At 44.4% G+C, this 25,497-nt stretch overlaps 1 protein-coding gene across 1 annotated transcript in view; it reads right to left on the bottom strand.

The window, feature by feature from the left end:
* LOC126354060 (protein lifeguard 1-like) overlaps window positions 1-24,579 on the bottom strand; it is a 77,299-nt gene extending 52,720 nt beyond the window's left edge. The window contains exon 1 of the mRNA XM_050003427.1: window positions 24,290-24,579. Within this exon, the coding sequence (XP_049859384.1) occupies window positions 24,290-24,329 (40 nt within the window). The 5' untranslated portion in view covers window positions 24,330-24,579. The remainder of the gene's footprint in view (window positions 1-24,289) is intronic.
* Window positions 24,580-25,497: the final 918 nt, after the last annotated feature.

The raw sequence follows: 25,497 nt of genomic DNA, 5'->3' as shown, positions 1-25,497 counted from the left end.
TGACCAAACAAAAAGACTCCTACTAGTTGCCTCTTACAACACACAAGGAGTGGCCGTAGGTCTATTTTAGTCCCAGACACCACAGGGGGAGGATTCAAGAACTCTTCTATGGAGCAAAAGTTTTTTTGTAATATCAACTGCCTTACCTTAAGTATGTTTTTGAACAAGAGCTCATCATCAACTAAACACCTAATTTGGGATGAAAAGGCATTAAAAATCTTACTGCCACTGAAATGGTTCCCCTCCTGTACCATATTCAGGCTTGTATGCTCATAGTGGAGTTCATCTATTCTTCTAGTATTATGATTACAATACACACAAGTAGATTTAAAAAAGAGCCCTAGGGCCCTTTCTCCGTTGTGAAACACACAACAGAGAATATACATTGTTCAGTGGATGCAATAATTTCAAGTTTCTTGATAAAAATTCTGCATTTGGTTCTAGATGGACCCCACTAATGATTCTTATTCCATATACAGGGTGCGTTCCGAAAGTAATGCAATTATTTTTTTAAAAAGTAATTTATTGAACAGATTTGCACAAACACTTAAAATTCTTCAAAGTACTGCCCTTGGGCCTCTACACATTTTTTCCAGCGACTCTGCCATGACCGGTACGCACCCTGGAAGGCGTCTTCTGGGACCTCTCGCAAGGTCTTCGTCACGGCGGATTGGATCTCGTCTATGGACGAAAAACGGGTTCCTTTCAGGGCTAACTTAATCCTAGGAAACAAAAAGAAGTCAGCTGGGGAGAGGTCAGGACTATAGGGGGGGTGGGGCAGCGTTGGCACCTGGTGTTTGGCCAGGAACTCGCGGACTCGTAGCGCGTTGTGGCAAGGTGCGTTGTCGTGATGGAGTTGCCAGGTAGCGGAGATGTCCTTTCTCGTCCTGACGACCCTTTTGCGGAGACTTTCCAGCACATCCACGTAGTAGGCAGCGTTAACTGTCTGTCCTTGAGGAACAAACTCCTTATGGACCACTCCTTTGCTGTCGAAAAAGACAATGAGCATTGTTTTCACTTTTGATTTGCTCATTCTTGCCTTTTTGGGCTTGGGGGACTGATCAGTGTGCGACTCAGAGCTTTGGCGTTTTGTTTCTGGGTCGTATTCAAAAACCCAGGTTTCATCACCAGTGATGATGTTTTCCAAATAATCAGGTTCAATTTCAACACGTTGCAAAAGTTCACTTGAAATTTCCGCTCGGTTGGTTTCCGTGACACGGTCGGCGCGCAGAGGTTTACAATAACAGACGTCCTGCCGCTTCCACAGCTCGGAGAGCACTGAAACCGGTTTCGCGGCAAAGCTTAGCGTCCCCCCCACCTACTCCATGTGGCCCGCTCCCACTCCAACTACTAGGAGCGGCGCGGGAAATTCAATTGCATTACTTTCGGAACGTACCCTGTATGTCTAGATATTTTCTGTTAGTTACAAATCTGGGGACATCACATGTCATTCAAGATGTGCCACTAATTCTGGAAGTTTCTACCTTCACATATACAAAAGTCTAAATTGGGAGATGTCACAATTTTAGACTGGAAAACAAAGATAGTAACAATTCAGTTTTCAGTAATATGGGAGGAAACAGCAAAATGGATTGACACCACAATTTAGTTTTAATGACTGAATGTACAATAAATGATCAAAAGTGTCTGGACTGCCCTAGGCAATGTGGAACTGCCCACTAGACATCAGGAGAGGTGGACTCATCAGTGTAAAAAGAGGCTAGGAGCATTGTGTTGTCCATGAAGAAGCAGTAACATCAGAATACATAAGTCAGAAGTGCTCGGCAACTCTGAATGTGAACCAGTAGTTGGATGTCAGCGTAGTAACAACTCCATCAGAGACATGTCAAAACTTTTACTACTAGGGCAGCAGCTACCATCATTCTCATGCTACTGTTTTCTGTCAATGCCTCATGAAGCACATGGAACTTGGATGCCATGGGCTGACACCGGGCCGCACCACAAGAAGAAGGCCGACACCTCCACCTGCTGTAAGTTACTGGAGCAATAAAGAGTTCATATGCATGCCGCCTGTCTTGTTGCAGTCACCATCACCTATGGCGGACTCTGGTATCACTTGCCAAACCCATGGAACACACAATACCAACACCGACTTGACCACCAGACAAATAGCTCTTCCACCTCTCCACACCAATCACTGCACCCCTGAACAGTTACACAAAGAAAGGATCTGCTTCATGGGCACAACACAATTTGCAGTATATCTGAAAGTGACACTGCTTACAATAATGTAAAAAACGCATATTAAAAAAAATTGGCTCCATTATCAAAAATACAGTTGTTAACAGTTTCTAAATCTACATCCACATTCTGCAAACCATACTCAAGTGTATGGCACAACATACTTCCACAACACACACACACACACACACACACACACACACACACACACACACTAGGATTTATTCCCATTCCAGTTCAGGGTTTTCAGCATTTCTGTGATGCTCTGCTGTGGATCAAACAAATCTGCAACTATTTGTGCTGCTGTTCTTTGTTTATATTCAACAACCCGAATTATCCCCATCTGATATCGGGTCCACATACTTAAGCAATATTTGATGATGATGATGATGATGATATGAGGACAATGATATACTTCTAAAGTAAAACTTTAACTACAAATAAAATAAAAATAAAAAAAACATCCTACGACATGTGCACGTGTTCCTCATGATGACATTGCCTCTCTGACACACACACACACACACACACACACACACACACACACACACACACACAGAAAACTATGGAAAAACAAAGGAAAGGAAAGAAGTAAAATAGTACAGCAAATAACTAATTGTAAGGATCCTTCAGGATGGGTCACAAGAGTGTTTTGTAAGCATTGTCCTAGCAATGAACCGAAGTCTGCCAACTATTTTACCTATGACTGGGCCCATGTGAACATTCGATTTCAGATCCCTGCAAATTATACCCATATATTTGTATGAGTTGACAAATTTCTATTGCTGCTGATATTATACTTTATGATACTAAATTGTGTTTTGAGAAATGAACAAGTTTACATTTCTGAACAATGAAATCAAGCTGCCAATCTTTGCCATGACTTTGTAATCTTATAAATATCTGACTGGATATTTCCAGCAGCTTTTTTCAGGCAGTACTTAATAATTAATAATACCATGCTCGACAAAGAGTTTGCCACTTCTTCAACACACAAATACACATACATCTACACAACATGAACAGCAAGGGTCTCAACATATTTATCTGAGGCACACCTGAAGTTACTTTGTAGCACTGAGTCAAATGCTTTTCAGAAGTCAGGAAATAATGCAAGTACTCGATTCTCTTGATCCATGGGCTTCAGGACAACAGTGTGAGTAGGTTTTCGCAATACCAATGTTTACTGAGTGCATTCTTGCTGGTGTCAGTGAGATCATTCTGTTTTTGTTATCTTATTATGTATGAGCTTAGAATATGTGCTCAGATTCTACAACAAACGAATATCAGTCATACTGGATGATAGTTTGTTTTATCATTTTTGCTAGTAGGCAATTCCATTGCTACAGCTATAATGTTTGTACAATTGAAAGTAAAGTATTAATGACAAACTAAAACTACAAAGTTACAACTTTTTTATTGTCAAGCCTTAATATGAACAACATATAGCCAAGGTTTGATGAAATCATGCCATGTTCATTTGACACAAAAAGATAAAAATGTAGTATTACAGACCTAATTCAGAAAATCAAAGATAATGCACATACATTTGAAAGTATTTTAGTCTCTCCAAGATTCTTCAGTACAAAAGAAAACTTGTGTAATTTTTTTAAAGCGCAAGGGTCAGTATTACGAAAATATTTCCAACATTAAATAAGTTTACCATAACTAATCTAAAATAAGACAAATGTCAGGGATGTACCTCCTTAATTTTACAGACATGATACATACATTTGACCTATAGTGAAGGATTGAAAATGTATATCTAACAACATTAAAATCATTGTGTAGTGAGATACACATGAAAAAAAGAACACTGCGATGATTAGGACGAAATTAATTTAAAAGTTTCGATTGGATTTTAGCAAAAGTTAACCTTTCCTAAGGACCTGTGATAGGCTCTCACCATTGCAAGTCATTATGAAAGACAGAGTTGCTCCTTGAACACACTGGTCTACAGTGGAATTGAAATGGAAGAGAGAGAGACTTATTTCTCATACAACAAACCTACTTTAACTTCAATTTCCAAATGATGTGCACACTATGGATATGATGAGTGTCTGGAAGCACTTGTGTGCACACAAGACAGCAAAACACCTACCGACGGCACCAAAGATGATGAAAAATTTAAAATTACCAAGCCTTGTCTTTACAATTCTTGCAGTGTGAAAGGTCTGTATAATTCCACTGATTCAGAATCCCTTGTTCTGAAGTCTTATGATTTGTATAGAATGTAGAGAAACGCAAGTTAATGCACATGAGTACGAAAAACAATCCAGTAATATATTAAAAACAAAGATTCCAAGACTTACCAAGCGGGAAAGCGCTGGTAGACAGGCACAATAAAAAAGACACAAACACACACACAAAATTTCGAGCTTTCGCAACCGCAGTTGCTTCGTCAGGAAAGAGGGAAAGAGAAGGAAAGATGAAAGGATGTGGGTTTTAAGGGAGAGGGTAAGGAGTCATTCCAATCCCGGGAGTGGAAAGACTTACCTTAGGGGGAAAAAAGGAAAGGTATATGCGCGCGCGCGCGCACACACACACACACACACACACACACACACACACACACATATATATATACAGACACAAGTGGCCTTTAAATATGTCTGCTTGTGTCTGTATATGTGTGGATGGATATGTGTGAGTGTGTGCAAGTATATACCTATCCTTTTTTCCCCCTAAGGTAAGTCTTTCCGCTCCCGGGATTGGAATGACTCCATACCCTCTCCCTTAAAACCCACATCCTTTCATCTTTCCTTCTCCTTCCCTCTTTCCTGACGAAGCAACCGCCGGTTGCGAAAGCTCGAAATTTTGTGTGTTTTTTTATTGTGCCTGTCTACCGGCACTTTCCCGCTTGGTAAGTCTTGGAATCTTTGTTTTTAATATATTTTTCCCATGTGGAAGTTTCTTTCTATTTTATTTAAAACAATCCAGTAACGTTGAAATACACCATCAGTAATCTGCTGCTTGACACAGTCACACTGATTAAATATATAGACATAACACTGCAAAGCAATATAAAATGGCATTAGTACATCAGGTTGGTAGTAGGGAGAGCAAATGCTGAACTTCATTTTATTGGGAGAATTTTGGGAAGTGTAGCTCATCTATAAAGGAGATGGCAAACAGGAAGCTCAGTGGTGTGCTGCTAGATTTGTTATCAGTAGGTTCAATCAGCACATAGATATTATGGAGATGCTTTGTGAATGCAAATGGGAATACATGGAGGGAAGATGATGCTCTTTTCATGAGGCACTATTGCAGAAATTTAGAGAACCAGCATTTGAAGCCGAATGCAGGAAGACTCACTAACATATATTTTGCACAAGGTGCACAAAGATCAGATATGAGAAATTAGGGCTCATACAGAGGCATATAGACAATCATCCCCCCACCCTATTTGCGAGTGGAACAGGAAAGGAGAAGACTAGTAGAGGTAAACAGTACCATCCACCGTGGCTTGCAGAGTATACATGTAGATACAGACAAAGGCAAACATGAAAGATCAGTAGGCTACCTCTTAGGATATTGCACTTAAATGGGCAGTATCTTACAAATAATCTCAATTTGATACCAAGTATTTGTGGATGAGCATTAACCAAGTAGTAAAAGTAGAATATGGGTTGAAAGTTAATGAAATTGAGTATCACAGATTATATGGTTATACAATAGCAGATAGGTACAGCAGGCAACAGCACAAAGTAGGTTGTGTGGCAACATCTGTTAATGTACCTATTACAACAAAAGAATATCATTTCTCTAACAATATTCTAAAACAAGGAACAACTGAAATGGCTGGTGTTGTGATTCACATAAACACTCTTACAGATGGATAAACTGAACTTATTCACCAAACACTGAAGCGTTATACAATCTTGATAAACTTAACACGTCAATTAAGCAAACAGGTCCCACCGAAAATAGTATGGTTGGAGACCTAAATATTGATGCAAACCCCTGTAGTACAACTAAAATGAAACTGACATATACATCTACATCACTACTCTGCAGATCACATGTACGTGCCTGACAGAATTCTTTGGACCACCTTCATAATATTTCTCTAGTATTTCACTCTCTAAGAGTGCACAGAAAAAACAAACACCTACATCTTTCTGTGCGAGCTCTGACTTCCCTTATTTTATTTCTATGTAAGTCGATGTCAACATATTTTTACATTCGGAGGAGAAAATTGGTGACAAACTTCAGGAGAAGATCCTGCATCAATGCGAAACACTTTTGTTTTAATGATGTCCACCCCAAATCCTGTACCATGTCTATGACACACTCTGCCCTATTTTTCAGTAACACAGTTAACTTCATCTCACAAATAGAGTAAGCTCTGACACTAGGGTAATAGAATTAAGCTCCAATAAAACAGATTATGCACTAGCCAACAGAGACGTAAAAGATAATGTCAACTGTTTAAGTGTTGATTTTGCATTACTCGGACGACTACTGCCAGTTCTTAAAGCTGTTGTACCAGAAGCAACTAAAATAACTGAGAAGCAGATTCTGAGTGGCGTTAATATCATCATCTTCAAAACTAAGCTAGGAACGGGGTGATTTTACACCATTTATCTAGCTAAAGGATCAGAAGGGAAACTGGGAGGGATTTTATAGAACCATGACAAAACATTTGACTACTGCAGCCCTTTCAAAGAAATAACAAGGTTACTAACAAACTGTCATACTGGAAGTAATGCTACAATAAAACTTCCACCTAGTGTAATGAAGGCAGAATATATATGATGACCATTTAAATAAAGCAACAAAAGGAAATCACACCTAAAAGACCTTTACAGCAGAATTTTTATACCTGAGGAAACAGTTAAACAATGATGCAATAGAGCATTCAGCCAACACGGGTGAGGCATACTGGAGATTAATCAATAAATATCCTGTAACCACAAATCAGATACAAAGTGTATCAGACAGCATTAGACATGAAGGCCATTTAGCGAAAGATCCAAACACAAAATTTAATGTTTTCAGTTAGCAATCTTATCTCTTCTTTTGACCAATCAGCCCCCATTATAACACTACAGGATGAGACACCAAATAATATCACACATACTGTAGGGCTCAAATTTGTGGAAGTGAGTCAACACAAAATATCTCCGATTTAGATGGGATGGTATCTGGAGTCTGGTGTTAAATAAAAGGCCTGTTCAAAACATTCCAAGACTTTGTCCACAAAATTTTTCTACACATACATTTTACTTACTGTGCATGGTCTTTTTCAAACTACTCTCATCCACAATTTATACACTGCTCCCAATGCCATTTTCACTTCCAGAAGCAGTCTTGGTGCACCTCTTGCTGGATCGCACAAAGTGCCATCAGGTAATTTTTTTTTATCTCATCTAACATTGCAAATCATCATCCTTTCAATGAAGTTTTCAAACTTTGGAAATAAAATTAGTCCGCAGGGGCCGGGCTAGAGAGTACGGAGGATGAGGCAGCACAGTGATTTCGTTTTTGTGCAATAGTCATGCGCCAACAGAGATGAATATGTGTTATCGTGATGCAAGAGCCATGAATCGTCTCACCACATGTCAGGCCATTTTCTTCTCACATTTTCTCACAGGTGTCGTAACACATCCCGATAGTATCACTGATCAACTGTTTGTCCCTGTGGCATAATTTCATGATGAACTAATACTTCAAAGTCAAAGAAAACTATCAGATTGGCTTTGACATTTGACCTCACGAGGTTTTTTTTTGTCTTAGGGAACCTTCCTGACCCACTGTGAAGATTGAACCTTGGTCTCAACATCATAACCATAGACCCACATCTCATCACCAGTTATGACTCTCTTAAGCAACATCTCATTCTCATTTGCAGAATATAAAATCTCTGCAGAGGTTGTGAGGCAAAAATCTTTCTGGTCTCGATTCATGAGGTGTGGGATGAACTAGGTAGCAACACAATGCATTTCAATATGCTGTGTCAACATTCCATGACTTGATACAACTGAAATTTTACATTCTTCTGGAATCTCTCGGACAGTCAGTCTTTGATTGGCACGCACAACGTCATTGACATTTCTGAAAAAGAGTCACTGGAAGATGTCAAAAGGCATCCTGAACGAGGGTCATCTTTAACTTCTGTCTGGCCATTTTGAAATCTAGTGAACTATTCGTAACACCAAGCACAGCTTAAGCACTCATCACCGTAGGCTTAATGCATCATTTGGTATGTCTCTGTAAAGGTTTTCTCAAGTTTCACACAAAATTTAATGTTGACGCACTGCTCCTCTAACTCTGCCATCTCAAAATTTACAAACTGTGCCACAGAATGTTCTACTCAATACAGCACTGAGCAACAACTAACAGAAAAACTACAATGAAGCCCCCAACATTTACACATTAAACACAGGCATATGCGGGGATTCCAACCGAATTTTGCTCCAACACACCACTGGTGTAAAATTACTAATGTTTCAGAATTTTGTGAACAGACCTCATAAATGAGCCAATACAATTACTAAACCCCTTATCTATCTTATTAAATGCACTATTAGAGAAAATATATATTCAAGTGCAAGTCTGCCAGTCCATGACAAAAGTAAGGGAGTGGTTTCAGATTATAGACCAATGCCACTAACCACGATGTGCAGTAAAAGACACAAAATTCTTAACAAAGAACTACACAGATTTAGGAAAGGCCTCAGTATAATACTACTGTTATAAGTTTCTTCCATGAAGTACACACCGATGAGCCAAAACATTATGACCACCTGCTTAATAGCTTGTTTGTCTCTCTTTGGGACGAAATATTTCACTGATTCTGTGTATCAGGTCTCCAACAGTTTGTTGCGAACATATGTGGCACAAGATCTCTACACACAGGTCATGTAATTAGTGTAAAGACTGGGCCATTGATTTGAGTATGAAGTGATGGTGCACAATAGCAACCCCGATGGGATCCGTAGCATTTACATCAGGCAGATTTAGTCAATGAGATATCAAAGTGAGTTCACTATAATGCTCCTCAAAAAACTAGTTCTTACTTCGAGACATGAACAATTATACTGCTAAAAGATGACATCACCATTGGGAAAGACGTCAAGCACTAATGGATGCAGGTGGCTTGCAGCTGTCAGACTCTTCGATTATTACCACAGATCCCACGCCTGTGCACGACAATGTCTCCCACTGAATAACACTGCTCCTACTAGCATGTGTTTGTGGTCTGCTGCACATTTCGAGCCACAATTCACCTCAATGATAGCATTTATGGAGACAACCGCTGACCTAGTGTAGAAAAATGTGATTCATCCGAAGAGCCGACACGTTTCCATTGATCGATGGCCAAATCCTGATGGTCCTACGCTCATTGCAATCATAATTGTCAATGTCATTGTGTCAACACATGAACGCACATTGTCGGTCTGGTGCGGAGCTCGTGTTCAACAATGTGCAACGAACAGTGAACTCTGAAACACTTGAGCGAGCACCAGCATTGTGCTCTTTTGGCAGAGATACCACAGATCACCATCTATCCTACTTTACAGAGCAAACATGCCTCCAAACCCCATATTCTGTGAAGAGTCGAGGACATCCAACCATTTAGCACCTAATGGTAGTTTCACTGTCGTCGTCCTTCTTTCTGTAGATGCCCACAACAGTAGCAGATGAACATTCGACCAGTTTCACCATTTCCAGATACTCGTTCACAGGCTCTGCATAACAAAAATCTGCCCTTCGTCAAAGTTGCTTATCTTAATGGATTTCCCCATTTGCAGCTCGCTAGGGTGATCCCTCCTCTGTCTGCTCTGCTAGCATATGTTTATTACCGCATCACGTGTGAAATGACAATATGAAGTTGGCTGAAGTCACAGCTTCTCACATCAAAGACTTGTACATGTGGAAATCTCATGACAACATTTGACGATCTATCTGACAAGGTAACGCATTAGGGAGATCAAGACTGATCACCAGGGAGATTGTTCTCTTACATATTATTTTTGTTGCCATTCATCTTCACATTTTTGTGCACATGAGACAGAAGTGAATGAGAAAAGTGTGTTGGAAGCATTTTCTTTTTGTAGGGAAGTGTGTACTGAATAAGTAAAGTATACGACGAATTGGGGTGGGGGATGCTGGAGTGGTAGTATAGATCGACAAGTCGCTATCTGTGGAATGGAAGCATGGGAGGGTGGTTCTCATGTTGGTTTATGGATGTGGGGGAGGGTATTATTTCAGAGATACTCAGATCGTGTTTTTCAGGTGTTGCAGAATCAAACTAAGAGGGTACTTGTTGGGTTGATGAAGAATATATAGAGGGGAGTACTCTAACGCCCGATGATTTTTTTTCATCTTTCACTGGCAAAAAGCAGGTTTAATCATTTGGTAGTGAATCATAGCATTGCGTTTAAGAATTATGACACTAGGGTGACTACAAATACAATACAGGAGGAAAAAGTGCACTTCAAATCTGCAGTCTCAGTTAGATGAGTACTGCTGGCAGAAGAGCGTCCCAGAGAAATTTCTTTATTTTTTAGGGCAGTGAGGAGAATGTATACAGAACTGGCCAAAGGTTGTGAGCTCAGTGGATTGCATTTGGAGGGGGGGGGGGGGGGGAGGGGGGGGTTGGTGCAGTCTCTGAGATAATGGGGTAGCCTATTTGGAGGGCGTTGCATTTAAGAAGTTGTTTTGTTTTCTGAGGGCTGGTTTTTAAATATGAATGTCCCTCATTTTTCTTGGTTCTATTTCTTGTGGATGTTTTGTTTGGAGGTGGTACTGATTGGGCTGGGGATGGTCAAAGGGAGGTTTGGCTTTTTGAAGGACTGTTTCGTTTTTGGTGGTGGTGGTGGTGGTGGTGGTGGCTGCCAGCCTAATTCGATTTATTAGCAAGTATTTTTTTGTTTTATTTAGTTATTAGTGCATTATTTTCGGTTTGCTCATCTTGGTGTTTTGTTTGTATTTTATCTGGTCAAGGGAATCTGTGGGTTTTCAGTTATCAACTTGTGTTTGGGATTTGGGAATTGTTGGCTTTGATCTACGTAAGGTATGTGAAATATGTGGTACCGGTATTTTTGGCATGCTTGGGCTCTAATGGCTTTATTTGATCTAAACAGGTCAAGTGAAATTAGCGATACTGCATTTTGGAGTTGTGCGTTTTCATCTTTTGGTATCGAGGACTTCATTCAGCTACACAGGCCAAGTGAAATGAAATACGTCATATGCTGAAAATGTTTTGTCGATAACATTTATTTTAGGGTGGGGCTGTTTTTTGTACTGTCTTATATTCCATTTTTCCCATCTCCAACTCCTACTTCTTGTGGTTGTACAGTTGGTTTTCTTTTACTGCTGGAGTGAAATATTGTCATGCCATTAATAAAATTTTCTCAGGCTTCCAGCCGCATTGGGTGGTTAAAATCCCACGGTCTTTTGACCGAGTTCTCACCGGTCATTGTCAAGTGGTAAGACTGACTGCTGTGTCGCCGTTGCCGCGTTGTTATATAGCCGCACTGCTGGCTGTGAAGTCACTGGGGCTCTCTTCCGCGCCATATATGGTAATGTTTTTATTCCGCGTCCGTCGCGCCCATTTTTATATCACGATAGCCGGGCCCCAGACTGTGCTGAGCTGCAAACCTCTGTCCTTGTTGATGGTGTTTTCAGAGGTTTTTATTTCAATAGCTTCTTTTATGACACTATTCCAAAATCCCTTCATCTTCATAATGACAGATGTTTCATCGAATAGAATTTGGTGTCCCATTTTCTAAGGCCTGTTCTGCCACGGCTGATTTTTCTGGATAGTGTTCTGTCCAGCGTTGCTCTACCATGAGTACTGTTTGGCTGACATAGTAACAGCCACACTGACATGGTATCTTGTACACTCCAGGCATTCTAAGTCCTAGATCGTCCTTCACAAGCCTCATGAGCTGACGAATTTTTGCTGGGGGCCTGAACACCGATGAAATGTTATCAGGAGTCGGCTAATCTTTCCCGACACCACCACAGAAAGCCAAAAACACAAGTTTCTTGCTTTCTTCTTCAGTGGTGTCCTCTTCTCTGTTGGTGTGTTTCTTGCGTGTCACACCAGATATAGCGTGTGACACCTGTCCGTGGCTGTACCCGTTTCCCCGGAAGACTTTTCGGAGGTGGCTCAGTTCTAGTGACAGACTTTCTGCATCTGAGACAACTTTAGCATGATGTTGTTGTTGTTGTTGTTGTTGGGATGTTTAAGGGGGACTAAACAGCTAAGGTCATCAGTCCCCCATTCCAAAAAACCGGCGAAACAAAATTTACGGAACAGGTAAAACCCCAAGGGGGGAGGAGACGTCCCTCCCCCCAGTCACTGAAAGAACACCAATGTGTCAGCGAACACTAGAGACAAGAAGAGTACAGACGAACACTGGACAGAAAGAAACGGAAGAAAATAAGAGGGTCGGAGACTGGTTGACTGACCATGGGTACAAAAATTGGGAAAGAGTCAACCATCCGAATACACACATTAAAATCTGCAACCAATGAGACACTCGAGGACAAGATACACAGAAAGGGAAAGGGACAGGTCCCCCCTAAATGGAACCATAAAAAGGACTACCACGGATAAAATTTAAAACGTCGTCAGCCATGGAGGCATCGTCGCATAAAACCAAAGGCAACGTGCCCGGGAGATTAAAAGTCTGCCGGAGGATGCGCAGGCAGGGACACTCCAACAAAATGTGGGCGACCGTCAACCGGGACCCACACTGACACAGGGGGGGATCCTCCTGACGCAAAAGATGTCCGTGCGTCAGGTAGGTATGGCCGATGCGGAGCCGACACAGGACGACAGAGTCCCTGCGAGAAGCCCGCAGGGAGGACTGCCACACATCGGTCGTCTCCTTGACAGCCCGCAGTTTATTCGGAGAAGTCAGGCTACGCCACTCGTCACGCCACATCTCAAGCACCTTACGGCGCAACGCCAGCTGCAAATCACGAGCCGGGAGGCCGATCGCCAAAGTGGGGGCGTCGACCGCCCCTTTGGCCAGCCTGTCGACACGTTCATTCCCCGGGATGCCAACGTGACCTGGCGTCCAAACAAAGACCACCGAACGACCAGAGCGGGTAATGGCAAAAACAGACTCCTGAATAAAGGATACCAGAGGACAAGAGGTATAGCAGCGGTCGATAGCCTGGAGGCTGCTCAGGGAGTCACTGCAGATGACGATGGACGTACCTGAGCAGGAACGCATATGCTCAAGAGCGCGCAATATGGCCACCAGCTCTGCAGTAAAAATACTGCAGCCAGCCGGCAAGGAGCGCTGTTCAACATGGGCAGCGTGAGCAAAAGCGTAGGCAGGACGACCATCCACCAGGGAACCATCAGTGTAGACAGGCTCACAGCCTGAAAACGAGGCGACGAGCGCAAGAAAACGGTGACGGAGGGCCACATGCGGAACCGAGTCCTTGGGTTCCCGTGCCAAGTCCAGGCGGACGGACGGACGGGTCATACACCAGGGAGGCGTGGGTGCACAGGCCCGGAAGGGCGGCAGAAGAGGGAACGACCCCAGTTCCGACAGCAGGGACTGGACACGGACAGCAATGGAAAGCCCAGACCTAGGTCGCCGGTCGGGCAGAGGGAGGACCCTGGCAGGGAAAAGCAGGCGATGATTGGGATGGCCCGGTGAGCAATGCACATGGACAGCATAGTCGGCGAGCAGTCGGTGGCGGCGAATCCGCAGCGGGGGAACCCCGGCCTCCACCAGCAGACTATCCACGGGGCTCGTACGGAAAGCACCAGTTGCAAGCCGAACCCCACAGTGGTGTATGGGGTCCAACAACGTCAACACTGAGGGCGATGCAGACCCATAGGCCAGGCTCCCATAATCAAGCCTGGACTGCACAAGGGCTCTGTACAATCGCAACAGCGTGCTGCGATCTGCACCCCAAGACGCATGGCTCAGGCAGCGGAGGGCGTTGAGGTGCTGCCAGCACTTTTGCTTCAGCTGAGTAATATGAGGAACCCATGTGAGCCGGGCATCAAAGACGAGTCCTAAGAAGCGGCTAGTGTCCACCACTTCAAGTAGGTGACCGTCGAGGTAAAGTTCCGGATGAGGGTGGACCGTCCGACGCCTGCAGAAGTGCATAACTCGAGTCTTGGCCGCAGAGAACTGAAATCCATGAGTCAGAGCCCATGATGCCGCCTTGCGAACGGCTGCTTGCAGCCTGCGTTCGGCGACTCCCGTAGTCGTTGAGCTAAATGAGATGCAGAAGTCGTCGGCATACAAAGAAGGAGACACCGACGACCCCACAGCTGCAGCCAGACCATTAATGGCCACTAGAAATAAGGAAACGCTCAATACCGAGCCCTGCGGGACCCCATTTTCCTGTATATAAGATGAACTAGAGGCGGCACCGACTTGCACCCGGAAAGAGCGGCGCAATAAAAAGTTTTGAAGAAAAGCTGGAAGCTGACCACGAAGACCCCACTCGCGCAACGTAGCAAGGATGTGATGCCTCCATGTTGTGTCATATGCCTTCCGCAGATCAAAAAATACAGCAACGAGATGCTGACGGCGGGAAAAGGCCGTACGGATAGCAGATTCCAGCCACACCAAATTGTCCGCAGCAGACCGGCCCTGACGGAAGCCACCCTGGGATGGAGCGAGGAGACCGCGCGACTCAAGGACCCAACACAAACGCCGCCCCACCATACGTTCGAGCAATTTGCACAAAACGTTGGTTAGTGTAATGGGGCGATAGCCGTCCACCGCCAGAGGGTCCGCACCGGGCTTCAAGATGGGAACGATAACACCCTCTCGCCATTGCGACGGGAACACGCCCTCGCTCCAAATGCGGTTAAAGATGGTGAGGATGTGTCTCTGGCAGTCCCTGGAGAGATGCTTCAGCATCTGCGCGTGGATGCAGTCCGGTCCTGGCGCTGTATCAGGGCAATTGGCGAGGGCAGCAAGGAATTCCCTCTCGCTGAAAGGAGCATTGTATTTTTCAGAACGACGTGTGTGGAACGATAACGGCGTCCGCTCGGCGCGCTCCTTTAGAGAGCGAAAGGCAGGAGGGTAAGTTGCAGTCGCAGAGCTCGTAGCAAAGTGCGTGGCAAGGTGGTCAGCAATGGTGGCGGCGTCCGTGCAGACAGCGCCATCCAGGGAGATTCCAGGGACACCCATAGGGGTCTGGTATCCATAAATCCGCCGGATGCGGGACCACACGAGCGACGGGGAGACACGGGAGCCCAAGGATGAAATGTACCTCTCCCAGCATTCCTGCTTACGCCGTGCAATAAGACGACGGGCCAAGGCACGGAGCTTCTTAAAGGCGATGAGGGTCTCCAGAGACGGGTGCCGCTTATGACGCTGGAGAGCCCGCCTACGGTCGCGAATAGCCTCAGCAATCTCCGGCGACCACCAGGGGACAGACTTCCTCCGAGGGAGTCCAGAAGAGCGAGGGATAGCAGTCTCGGCCGCAGAAATAATTGACGAGGTCAAGACACGGACCACCTCGTCAATGTCACCCTGTGGGAGAGAAGCAATGGTGGCAGCGGAAGTAAAAGCCGGCCAGTCAGCCCTGTTGAGAGCCCAGCGGGGCAGGCGACCAGGAGAATGACACTGGGGCAGTGACAAATAGATGGGAAAATGGTCACTACCACACAGGTCAGGATGCACTCTCCAGTGAAGGGATGGGAGAAGTCCGGGGCTGCAAAGAGAGAGATCGATGGCCGAGAACGAGCCATGGGCCACACTGAAATGCGTGGGAGCACCGGTGTTCAATAGGCTAAGGTCGAGCTGAGCCAACACATGCTCCACAGCGCGACCACGGTCATCGGAGACAGTCCCACCCCATAGAGGGTTGTGGGCATTGAAATCGCCCAGAAACAGCAATGGCGGCGGGAGTTGAGCCAGCAGCGCAGCCAAGACATGTCGGGGGAGTTGCCCATACGGAGGAATGTAAACAGAGCAAACAGTAATAGCCGGCGAGAGCTCAATCCTGACAGCGACTGCCTCTAAAGGCGTCAGAAGGGGTACTGGTGAGCTACAGACAGAGTGGTGAACAAAGAGGCAAACTCCACCTGAAGCTCGTTGACAGTCAGCGCGGTTCTTATAGTATCCCCGATAACCGCGAAGGGCAGGGGTCCGCATTGCTGGAAACCAAGTTTCCTGAAGAGCAATGCACAGAACAGGGGAAACACTCAAAAGCATCCGGAGCTCAGGCAGGTGGCGGAAATAACCGCCGCAATTCCACTGGAGAATGGAAGCAGGAAGGGACTGGGAGGGCGTTAAGTCCACTAAGAGGCAGACGGCGCCGCAGAGTCAACGGCCGCCACCGAGCGAGAGTCAGCTGTGTCCATAGGAGACGTCCCCGAGGGTTCCGTGAGGGCGAGATCCGCGGCAGAGGCGAGGATCTCCACCGCATCCCCAGAGCCAGAGCTATTGACAGCAGGCGGTACTGAAACTGCCGGAGCGTCCTTCTTCTTGGACACGTTCCGGTCCTTCTTCTCGCGTCTGTCCTTTGGCTTAGAGGGCTGGGAGAGTTTCTCTGAAGGAGCGTCGGAGGCTGACGACGACGCAGAAGCCCTACGACCAGCAGGTGGATGAACCTTCAGCCACTGGCTGACATCCGGCGGGGTAGCAGAAGAAACGGAAGAAGGGAGGGCCCCGAGGGACCCCTTCCGCGAGAGAGGAGCCGGCAGAGACGACGCCGGCGGAGACGACGCCGGCAGAGAAGGGGGAGGGGGAGGGGGAGGGATCGAGCCCCCTGGTTTTGGAGCAGATGTCACTCCTGAAGCATGTGCGGGGGGAGTGACAGAAGGGGGTTTGCCCCCAACTGCTAAGGGGGCAACAGAGGAAGGCTTGCCCCCAGGCACAAGGGGGGCAGACAGAGATGGACGGCCCCGAGGGCCAACTGAAGGCGGCACAGAGGAGGCGACAACTGCCGCCCGCGAGGGCGACGATAACGTAGCTGCAGCATAAGAAGTTTGAAGAGGGACAGGATGCAACCTTTCAAATTTCAGTTTTGCCTCGCGATAAGTAAGCCGGTCCAGGGTCTTAAATTCCATAATCTTCCGCTCCTTATGAAGAACGGGGCAGTCCGGCGAGCATGGAGAGTGGTGTTCCCCACAGTTGACACAGACAGGCGGAGGCGCACATGGAGAATCGGGATGGGAGGGGCGTCCGCAATCTCGACATGTGGCACTGGATGGGCAACGGGAGGACATATGCCCAAACTTCCAGCACTGGAAGCACCGCATCGGGGGAGGGACGTATGGCTTGACGTCACAACGGTAAACCATTACCTTGACCTTCTCAGGCAATACAGCACCCTCGAAGGCCAAGATAAAGGCACCGGTGGCCACCCTGTTGGTCTTGGGTCCTCTGTGCACACGACGGACAAAATGCACACCACGTCGTTCCAAGTCAGCTCTCAGCTCGTCATCGGACTGTAACAAGAGGTCGCGATGGTAAATAATCCCCTGGACCATATTTAAGCTACTGTGGGGAGTGACGGTAACAGGGACATCTCCCAGCTTATCACACAAGAGCAACGCCCGTGACTGGGCTGGGGAGGCCGTCTTGAGGAGGATGGACCCATTCCTCATTTTAGACAAACCCGCCACTTCCCCAAACTTATCCTCCAGGTGTTCCACAAAAAACATAGGCTTTGTCGAAAGAAAGGAGTCACCATCACTTCTGCTGCAGACAAGGTATTGTGGTACATAAGGCTCCTGCTTGGCAAAAGATCTGCGTCCCTCCCATGGCGCAGCCAACGAGGGGAACGACTGAGGATCATATTGTGCAGCATCGAATTCAATTTTACCTCGCTTAGAGACGCTGGTGGCAGTGCGGCCACCAGCTTGCTGAGATTTATTGCGCTTCATTGCGCCACATCCGCCCAGATGCCACCTACTCCGAACGAGGGCTCTCCCCAAGGGCGCCACCCAGCCAAAGCAACGGGTACCTGGCCGATATCCCATTGCCCGGAGTCCCCGTGCCCCAGACAAGATGGGCACATACTCCTTGGCATGCATGGGGAGGAAACAGCTCTGGCATCTGTAGTGCGATCCCTGCGTGGTCAGGGGGCTACCACCAAGAGGGTACATGACGACCCCACCACAACGGACTGGCTACCGTGCTGGATTTTAGGTGTTGAAAGGGTCCACAATTGCCGTGGGCGCTAAGAAGGGGATTGCGCACAAGACGAGGAGGCAACCCAGAAGACATGGGGTGTAAATCCCTCCACACGACAATAGATAGCATGCAATATGGAGGTGCACGATGGACCAATAGAAAAACACCACGTAAGGCGTCCTTCCCCAAATGGCACGCACTAACAACGGAAATTTTGAAAATGGCAGGTCAAACCCAAGTGGGGACCATCACATAAGGCCGAAACTTTGAAGACTCCTTTTAGTCGCCTCTTACGACAGGCAGGAATACCGCGGGCCTATTCGTACCCCCGAACCCACAGGGGGGTTTAGCATGATGGACGATGGTATTCTGAACGCCACGTTTTTCTGCAGGATGGTGGTGACAGAGTGTGTAGATACCGATACCATTTAAACGGTCGCGAGCTACTAGTTATCCATCTGCAATTGACAGAGGTACTCTCACAAGTAGATTAGCAGTGGACCAACGTGCCCACCACAGCACAACATGTGCTTTTTTTGTCTCACAGAGAACTAAAGTAATGAAATTTAGTGATATATGTGAGCACAATAACAGGTCCAAAGATAGCTGCTTCAGGCAAGGAACTACATCAAAAATGACAGACTGGAACCCATACATCAATGGGCTGATATGGTATAATTACCTGCCATAGATGGCTGTTGTGTGCGTGAGGTGTGCTTGCTTGTGTCAATGGGTGTGTGTGTGTGTGTCACAATATTATATCAGCGAGAGTAAGTTGTAACACATCTTAAATAAAGACATACATGCCCATGCAACAATAGGAAGGGAAAATTATTACACAAAACAGCACAATCTCAAACAGACAATGAGTGCTCCCAATGAAACAGGCACAAAGGTTTTTAATAAGCTAGCAAAATCAACTAAGGAAGTAAAGGAATTACATTAATTACATATCATTTGAAAATGTATTTTAGGAAAATGTATATACAGATGAATGAGTATTAAATATCAATTATTAAGCTGTAACAGAAAATATGTAATAACCGCTTACGCATCTGTAAAATTTATCCCTTTTTTTTATTGTACATTTCCTAAATATGCAAAAGCATATGAAACACTTTCAACTGAAAATTATCACACATAGTCCATGGGTAAAGAATAAATCAAATAAAATAATGCTATAGAGTATCAGTGCTTGGAGCACAAAAACAAGTAACAGGGAACAGGATTCACACCAGCTTTCCAGCTCTACTTCTTTTTCTAGCAAGAGTACACACACATGTAGTTGACATTTGCGAAAGCCATCACACTGGTGACTCCATGCAAAGAAAACTAAATAAAATATCTGATATCACTCCAATATTATTGTAACTGCTCAGCATGGCTTTTTTACCTCCTATGTCGTAACTGCTATTATATTAACTGACCAATTATCTATTTGTACCAAATAAACTCCTGGAAACTGAAATAAGAACATCGTGAATTCATTGTCCCAGGAAGGGGAAACTTTATTGACACATTCCTGGGGTTAGATACATCACATGATCACACTGACAGAACCACAGGCACATAGACACAGGCAACAGAGCATGCACAATGTCGGCACTAGTACAGTGTATATCCACCTTTCGCAGCAATGCAGGCTGCTATTCTCCCATGGAGAAGATCGTAGAGATGCTGGATGTAGTCCTGTGGAACGGCTTGCCATGCCATTTCCACCTGGCGCCTCAGTTGGACCAGCGTTCATGCTGGACGTGCAGACCGCGTGAGACGACGCTTCATCCAGTCCCAAACATGCTCAATGGGGGACAGATCCGAAGATGTTGCTGGCCAGGGTAGTTGACTTACACCTTCTAGAGCACGTTGGGTGGCACGGGATACATGCGGACGTGCATTGTCCTGTTGGAACAGCAAGTTCCCTTGCCGGTCTAGGAATGGTAGAACGATGGGTTCGATGACGGTTTGGATGTACCGTGCACTATTCAGTGTCCCCTCGACGATCACCAGAGGTGTACGGCCAGTGTAGGAGATCGCTCCCCACACCATGATGCCAGGTGTTGCCCCTGTGTGCCTCGGTCGTATGCAGTTCTGATTGTGGTGATCACCTGCACGGCGCCAAACACGCATACGACCATCATTGGCACCAAGGCAGAAGCGACTCTCATCGCTGAAGACGACACGTCTCCATTCGTCCCTCCATTCACGCCTGTCGCGACACCACTGGAGGCGGGCTGCACGATGTTGGGGCGTGAGCAAAAGACGGCCTAACGGTGTGCGGGACCGTAGCCCAGCTTCATGGAGACGGTTGCGAATGGTCCTCGCCGATACCCCAGGAGCAACAGTGTCCCTAATTTGCTGGGAAGTGGCGGTGCGGTCCCCTACGGCACTGCGTAGGATCCTACGGTCTTTGCGTGCATCCGTGCGTCGCTGCGGTCTGGTCCCAGGTCGACAGGCACGTGCACCTTCCGCCGACCACTGGCGACAACATCGATGTACTGTGGAGACCTCACGCCCCACGTGTTGAGCAATTCGGCAGTACGTCCACCCGGCCTCCCACATGCCCACTATACGCCCTCGCTCAAAGTCCGTCAACTGCACATATGGTTCACGTCCACGCTGTCGCAGCATGCTACCAGTGTTAAAGACTGCGCTGGAGCTCCGTATGCCACGGCAAACTGGCTGACACTGACGGCGGCGGTGCACAAATGCTGCGCAGCTAGCGCCATTCGACGGCCAACACCGCGGTTCCTGGTGTGTCCGCTGTGCCGTGCGTGTGATCATTGCTTGTACAGCCCTCTCGCAGTGTCCGGAGCAAGTATGGTGGGTCTGACACACCGGTGTCAATGTGTTCTTTTTTCCATTTCCAGGAGTGTATGATAATTCTGTCTAGCTTTCAAACATGGCCACACATGTTTCAGTAGTCCTCCAACAACATCAATAGCTCCTTTTCCAGAGGGTGTAAAAAAGACATGTTAATTTAACAGAAGACTGCAATCATCTTTCTGCAAGTTATACCAGTTAAAGTGCACTGCTGCTTGAAATGCTGATTAACCCCACCACAGAATAGAGCTAGAATTTATGGAGGTGAGTTAACAGGAAATATTTAACACAATACAAAAGCTAAAGAACAAGCATTCATCTGGATGGGATGGTATCTCAAGTGTGGTGTTAAAGAAATGAGCCAATGAAATAACTAAACACCTTTAGCCCACCTATCTTATCAACTGTAGGATTAATGAAAACATTTACCCAAATGCCTTAAAAATAAGAGTAATTCATCCAATCCATAAGAAAGGAAGTGAAGAAGTAGTTTCAAATTATAGACCAATATCACTAATCCCTACCTTCAGTACATTTTTCTCAAGACACAAAATGCTTACCCAACTGCATCACGGGTTTGGGAAAGACCTAAGTATGGCCACTGCTGTTACCAGTTTCTTCCATGAAGAATACAGCAATAAAGAATGGGGTATGCACACAGTCTGAATATTTCTTGACCTGAGCAAAGCTTTTGACTAAGTAAACCATGAGCTGCCCTTAAAAAAACTGCAGGTGTACAATATCAGTGATGCATCAATGAAGCTTCTAGTCACCTGTCCGGTGAATTGAAAACTGTGAACCAAACTTCCACATCAAATTGACAATAAGATCTTAACTTTAAAATCCACAAGTGAAACAGTGACACAGGAGTCCCCCAAGGCTCAATTCTTGGACCCCATTAACACGCACATTGTAAATTATGCTGATGACACCTCAGTTTTATTTCATGGTAAAGATTGTGAGGAACTGAAATTTTCAGCAAGTAATGAAATACTAGAATTAAGTTCATATTTTCATGCACAAGGATTAAAGGCCAATGTAAATAAATCCCAGATGCTAATATTTACAACTGGCAGCTCACACCACTCAAGCGTAAATGAGGTATGCGGCATAGTGGCAGAGGAAGCAAGTGAGAGTATATTTCTAGTGGTCCATCTGGACTCAAACCTATGTGGGTTACCCACATTAATGCTGTGTGTAAAAAAGTCAGCAATGGGCTGCATCTCCTTAGCCAACTCTCTAGAATGGTGTCCACCCACAAACTTAAAACTGTGAAATATGGGACAATCTATCCCCATCTTAGCTACTGTATAGAAACATGGGGTTGTGCTGCAGACATTCAACTAAACAGAGCACTACTGGTACAAAAAACAGAGTTAAGGATTATATAAAGGCTAGAAAGAGACTTGCCGTGATGTTTTCAGTCAACTCAAGTACTTTACAATACACTCTGTATCTTTATACATTAATTACTTTTTTTGTCTCACAAAAAAGCACAGAAACTAAATGTTGTGATATACATGACCACAATACCAGGTCCAAAGAGAATTACTATTGACAAAGAACAAGATTAAAAATGACGGACCAGAGCCCATATACTAATAGACTGATATGGTATAATAAACTGCCAGAGTCCATGAAAAACAGTAGCTAATAAAAAGCAATCCAAACTAAAAAAATAAGTTTGAGAGCTGTAAAATAATGTATAAAAAAATAATCAGCTGCGTTAATATGTGTAAGATGTAATGTATTTTGACAAACACCAATTTACTGTTTAATTACTACCTGTAAGACTAAGATCTAAATGTATTTTACATTTATAACTACTTGACATTTGCAAAAGCATCATATTGATGACTCCATGCAAAAAAATCTAAATAAAACTAAATTTATCGCTTTACATTAGGAATTATTTTTATTTTGGCTGTCAAATATTGTCTGATTAAAAGCATGGGCATCTAGCGGATTGTATTGATCATCATATAAAACAAAATATGAAAGTTGGCTTGCATAAGCCACTGTTATGTTAACAGTGATTTATTAATTACTCTAGTGCACACCCTGCATCCCATCATGGCAAGCAATAGTGAAGTGCGAACATCAGTGCTAAATTTTCCACCTGTTATTACTTCATGGAAGGAACTTTGCTTATTTTTGATTAAGAAAATGAATGAGTACATCTGAGCAAGGTGGTAATGGGTGTAGGGCTACTTCCTATTCTCTCTAAATTTGCACGTTTCTGGAATGTGCCAAACACACATATATCTTGTAATTCTGTGTTTCACAAGAGAAAAATAAAGTGTAGTGGCTGTACCAGAATTCCTGACAGCTGTGATCATTCACTGGAATATTATCTGTTACAGTTAATATCACTGTACAATAATTTGTTTAATTAAATATTCCTATTTAATTCGTCAGACGTACACCAGTAAACAAGTTCCTTAAATTGTCTGATTATTTTGTCTCTAGAGTGTAAAAAGTGTTCCCAAATACTATTTGAAATTGTTTGGACATGTCTAAATAATTTCTTGAAAACAATGATATAGTAGAGCAATACGTTTTGTATCAAAATATAATGTACCAAAATTAATGAATTCGTTCTACGTTCTTTGAGTAAATCTCCAATTACTTTTCAGCAAAAATGTGAGGAAGACAAGATCTGTTACATTCCAAAATTTGCAGATTTGGTTTCACTTTTTACCGACAGTTATTTTTATTTTTCTGAGTTTTCCTTCTCAACGGCACTGGCACTAACATCTACATCATTTTGTAACTGTTCTAACTGTGCAAAATATTTCCTGGTAACTATCCTAAACATTATAACGACTCGTGGCTGTGACAAAGACGCTAACAATATTCTGGAATCACAACACGTGAAACAAGGAAAAAGGAAACAGGAAGTAAAGTGACAATAGAGCTGTAGTAACATCATTAAGTGGACAACGTGAGAATCTTACACAAACGAAAACTTTCTTCCTGGGTTAAAAATTCTATACCAAATTGCACAGCGTGTTTCCCATAATGTAACTACATTTCCTACTATCCAAATGTGTGTTCGTAGGATATCAGCTCGGAAAACATCAAACATTCCGGAGTAAAGTAAATATACTATTATTTCTTTCAATGAACATCAAGCAACATAATTTAAACAATACAACTGAGCATAAATACATCATACGTACTGTCCGGATCAGTTGATTTACTACCCCCTATACCTGACATTGTGTAAATACACACAGTGTTTATTACAGCCGACAGCGTTCAGAGCAGTTCAACAGTATCTCTAAAAATCTCACAGACTATTAAACAGCAACACTGTCAAAGTTAATAATGCATCTGAATCTACCATATTTAGGTTTATTCACTCTCGTTGATTCACATTTGACGGATGAGAGCGGGAGAGAACACAAAATTCAAAGTTTCTCGGGAAGAAAGTTCTGAAGTTTGTAGAGGGGGACGATGTCATCGATCGCTAACATCAAGTTAACAGTAGAGTATTTTATACTTCATCTTTCTTTCATTATTTAACTTTGTTTTTGTGGACTCCATAGATGTTTCATGGCGACTTATATATTTTTCCATAGAACGTTCTTTCACAAAAGAAGCTCAATATCTAAAAGACAGGAAGAACCCACATTTTGTGTAAGGGTCGACTCACATAAACGTCAACGGAACGTGACGTCGCGTCACACACTTTTCGCAGTGAACATCACGTCGTTTCAGTCACGTCAACCCAACTCGTATTGCGATTGTTTCATGGCGACTTATATATTTGTCCATAGAATGTTCTTTCACAAAAGAAGCTCAATATCTAAAACACAGGAAGAACCCACATTTTGTGTAAGGGTCGACTCACATAAACGTCAACGGAACGTGACGTCGCGTCACACAGTTTTCGCAGTGAACATCACGTCGTTTCAGTCACGTCAACTCAACTCGTATTGCGACACTCAACTGTTTATTCGCGGGAACCACGCACTTCGTAATATGCTTCTGAACTTTTTTTCACGCAGGATGTACGAACACGGTCGACGGTGTTCCGTGAGTGCTAGAGTCCATATTGGTGCGAAAATGGCATTCATCGGGCTCAATGGTTTGCAGATTGCAGCGATAGCTTTTGTGTTAGAGGAGGAAGAAATAAGTAAGCATCAAATTTAGAAAGTTTCTCCTTGACAACTCCTCTTATTCTGCAGAAGAATTTCCATTACTGTCATGTGTAAAAGATGGCATGTAACACTTACTAACTCACATCTGAATATCTTTTTTTTTTCATTTAAAAAATTTGAAATTTTCAGACTGTAACCATATGTACAAATTAATTTGCAATGTGAATGTAAAATGACTCGTTCCACATCATTACGATTTATCGTCCATAAAGATTCATGGAACA

This window comes from Schistocerca gregaria, chromosome 3 (genome assembly GCF_023897955.1).
Source record: "Schistocerca gregaria isolate iqSchGreg1 chromosome 3, iqSchGreg1.2, whole genome shotgun sequence".
Lineage (NCBI taxonomy): Eukaryota > Metazoa > Arthropoda > Insecta > Orthoptera > Acrididae > Schistocerca > Schistocerca gregaria.
The sequence above is the reverse complement of the archived record's forward strand: the minus strand, read 5'-3'. Positions and strand labels throughout refer to the sequence as shown.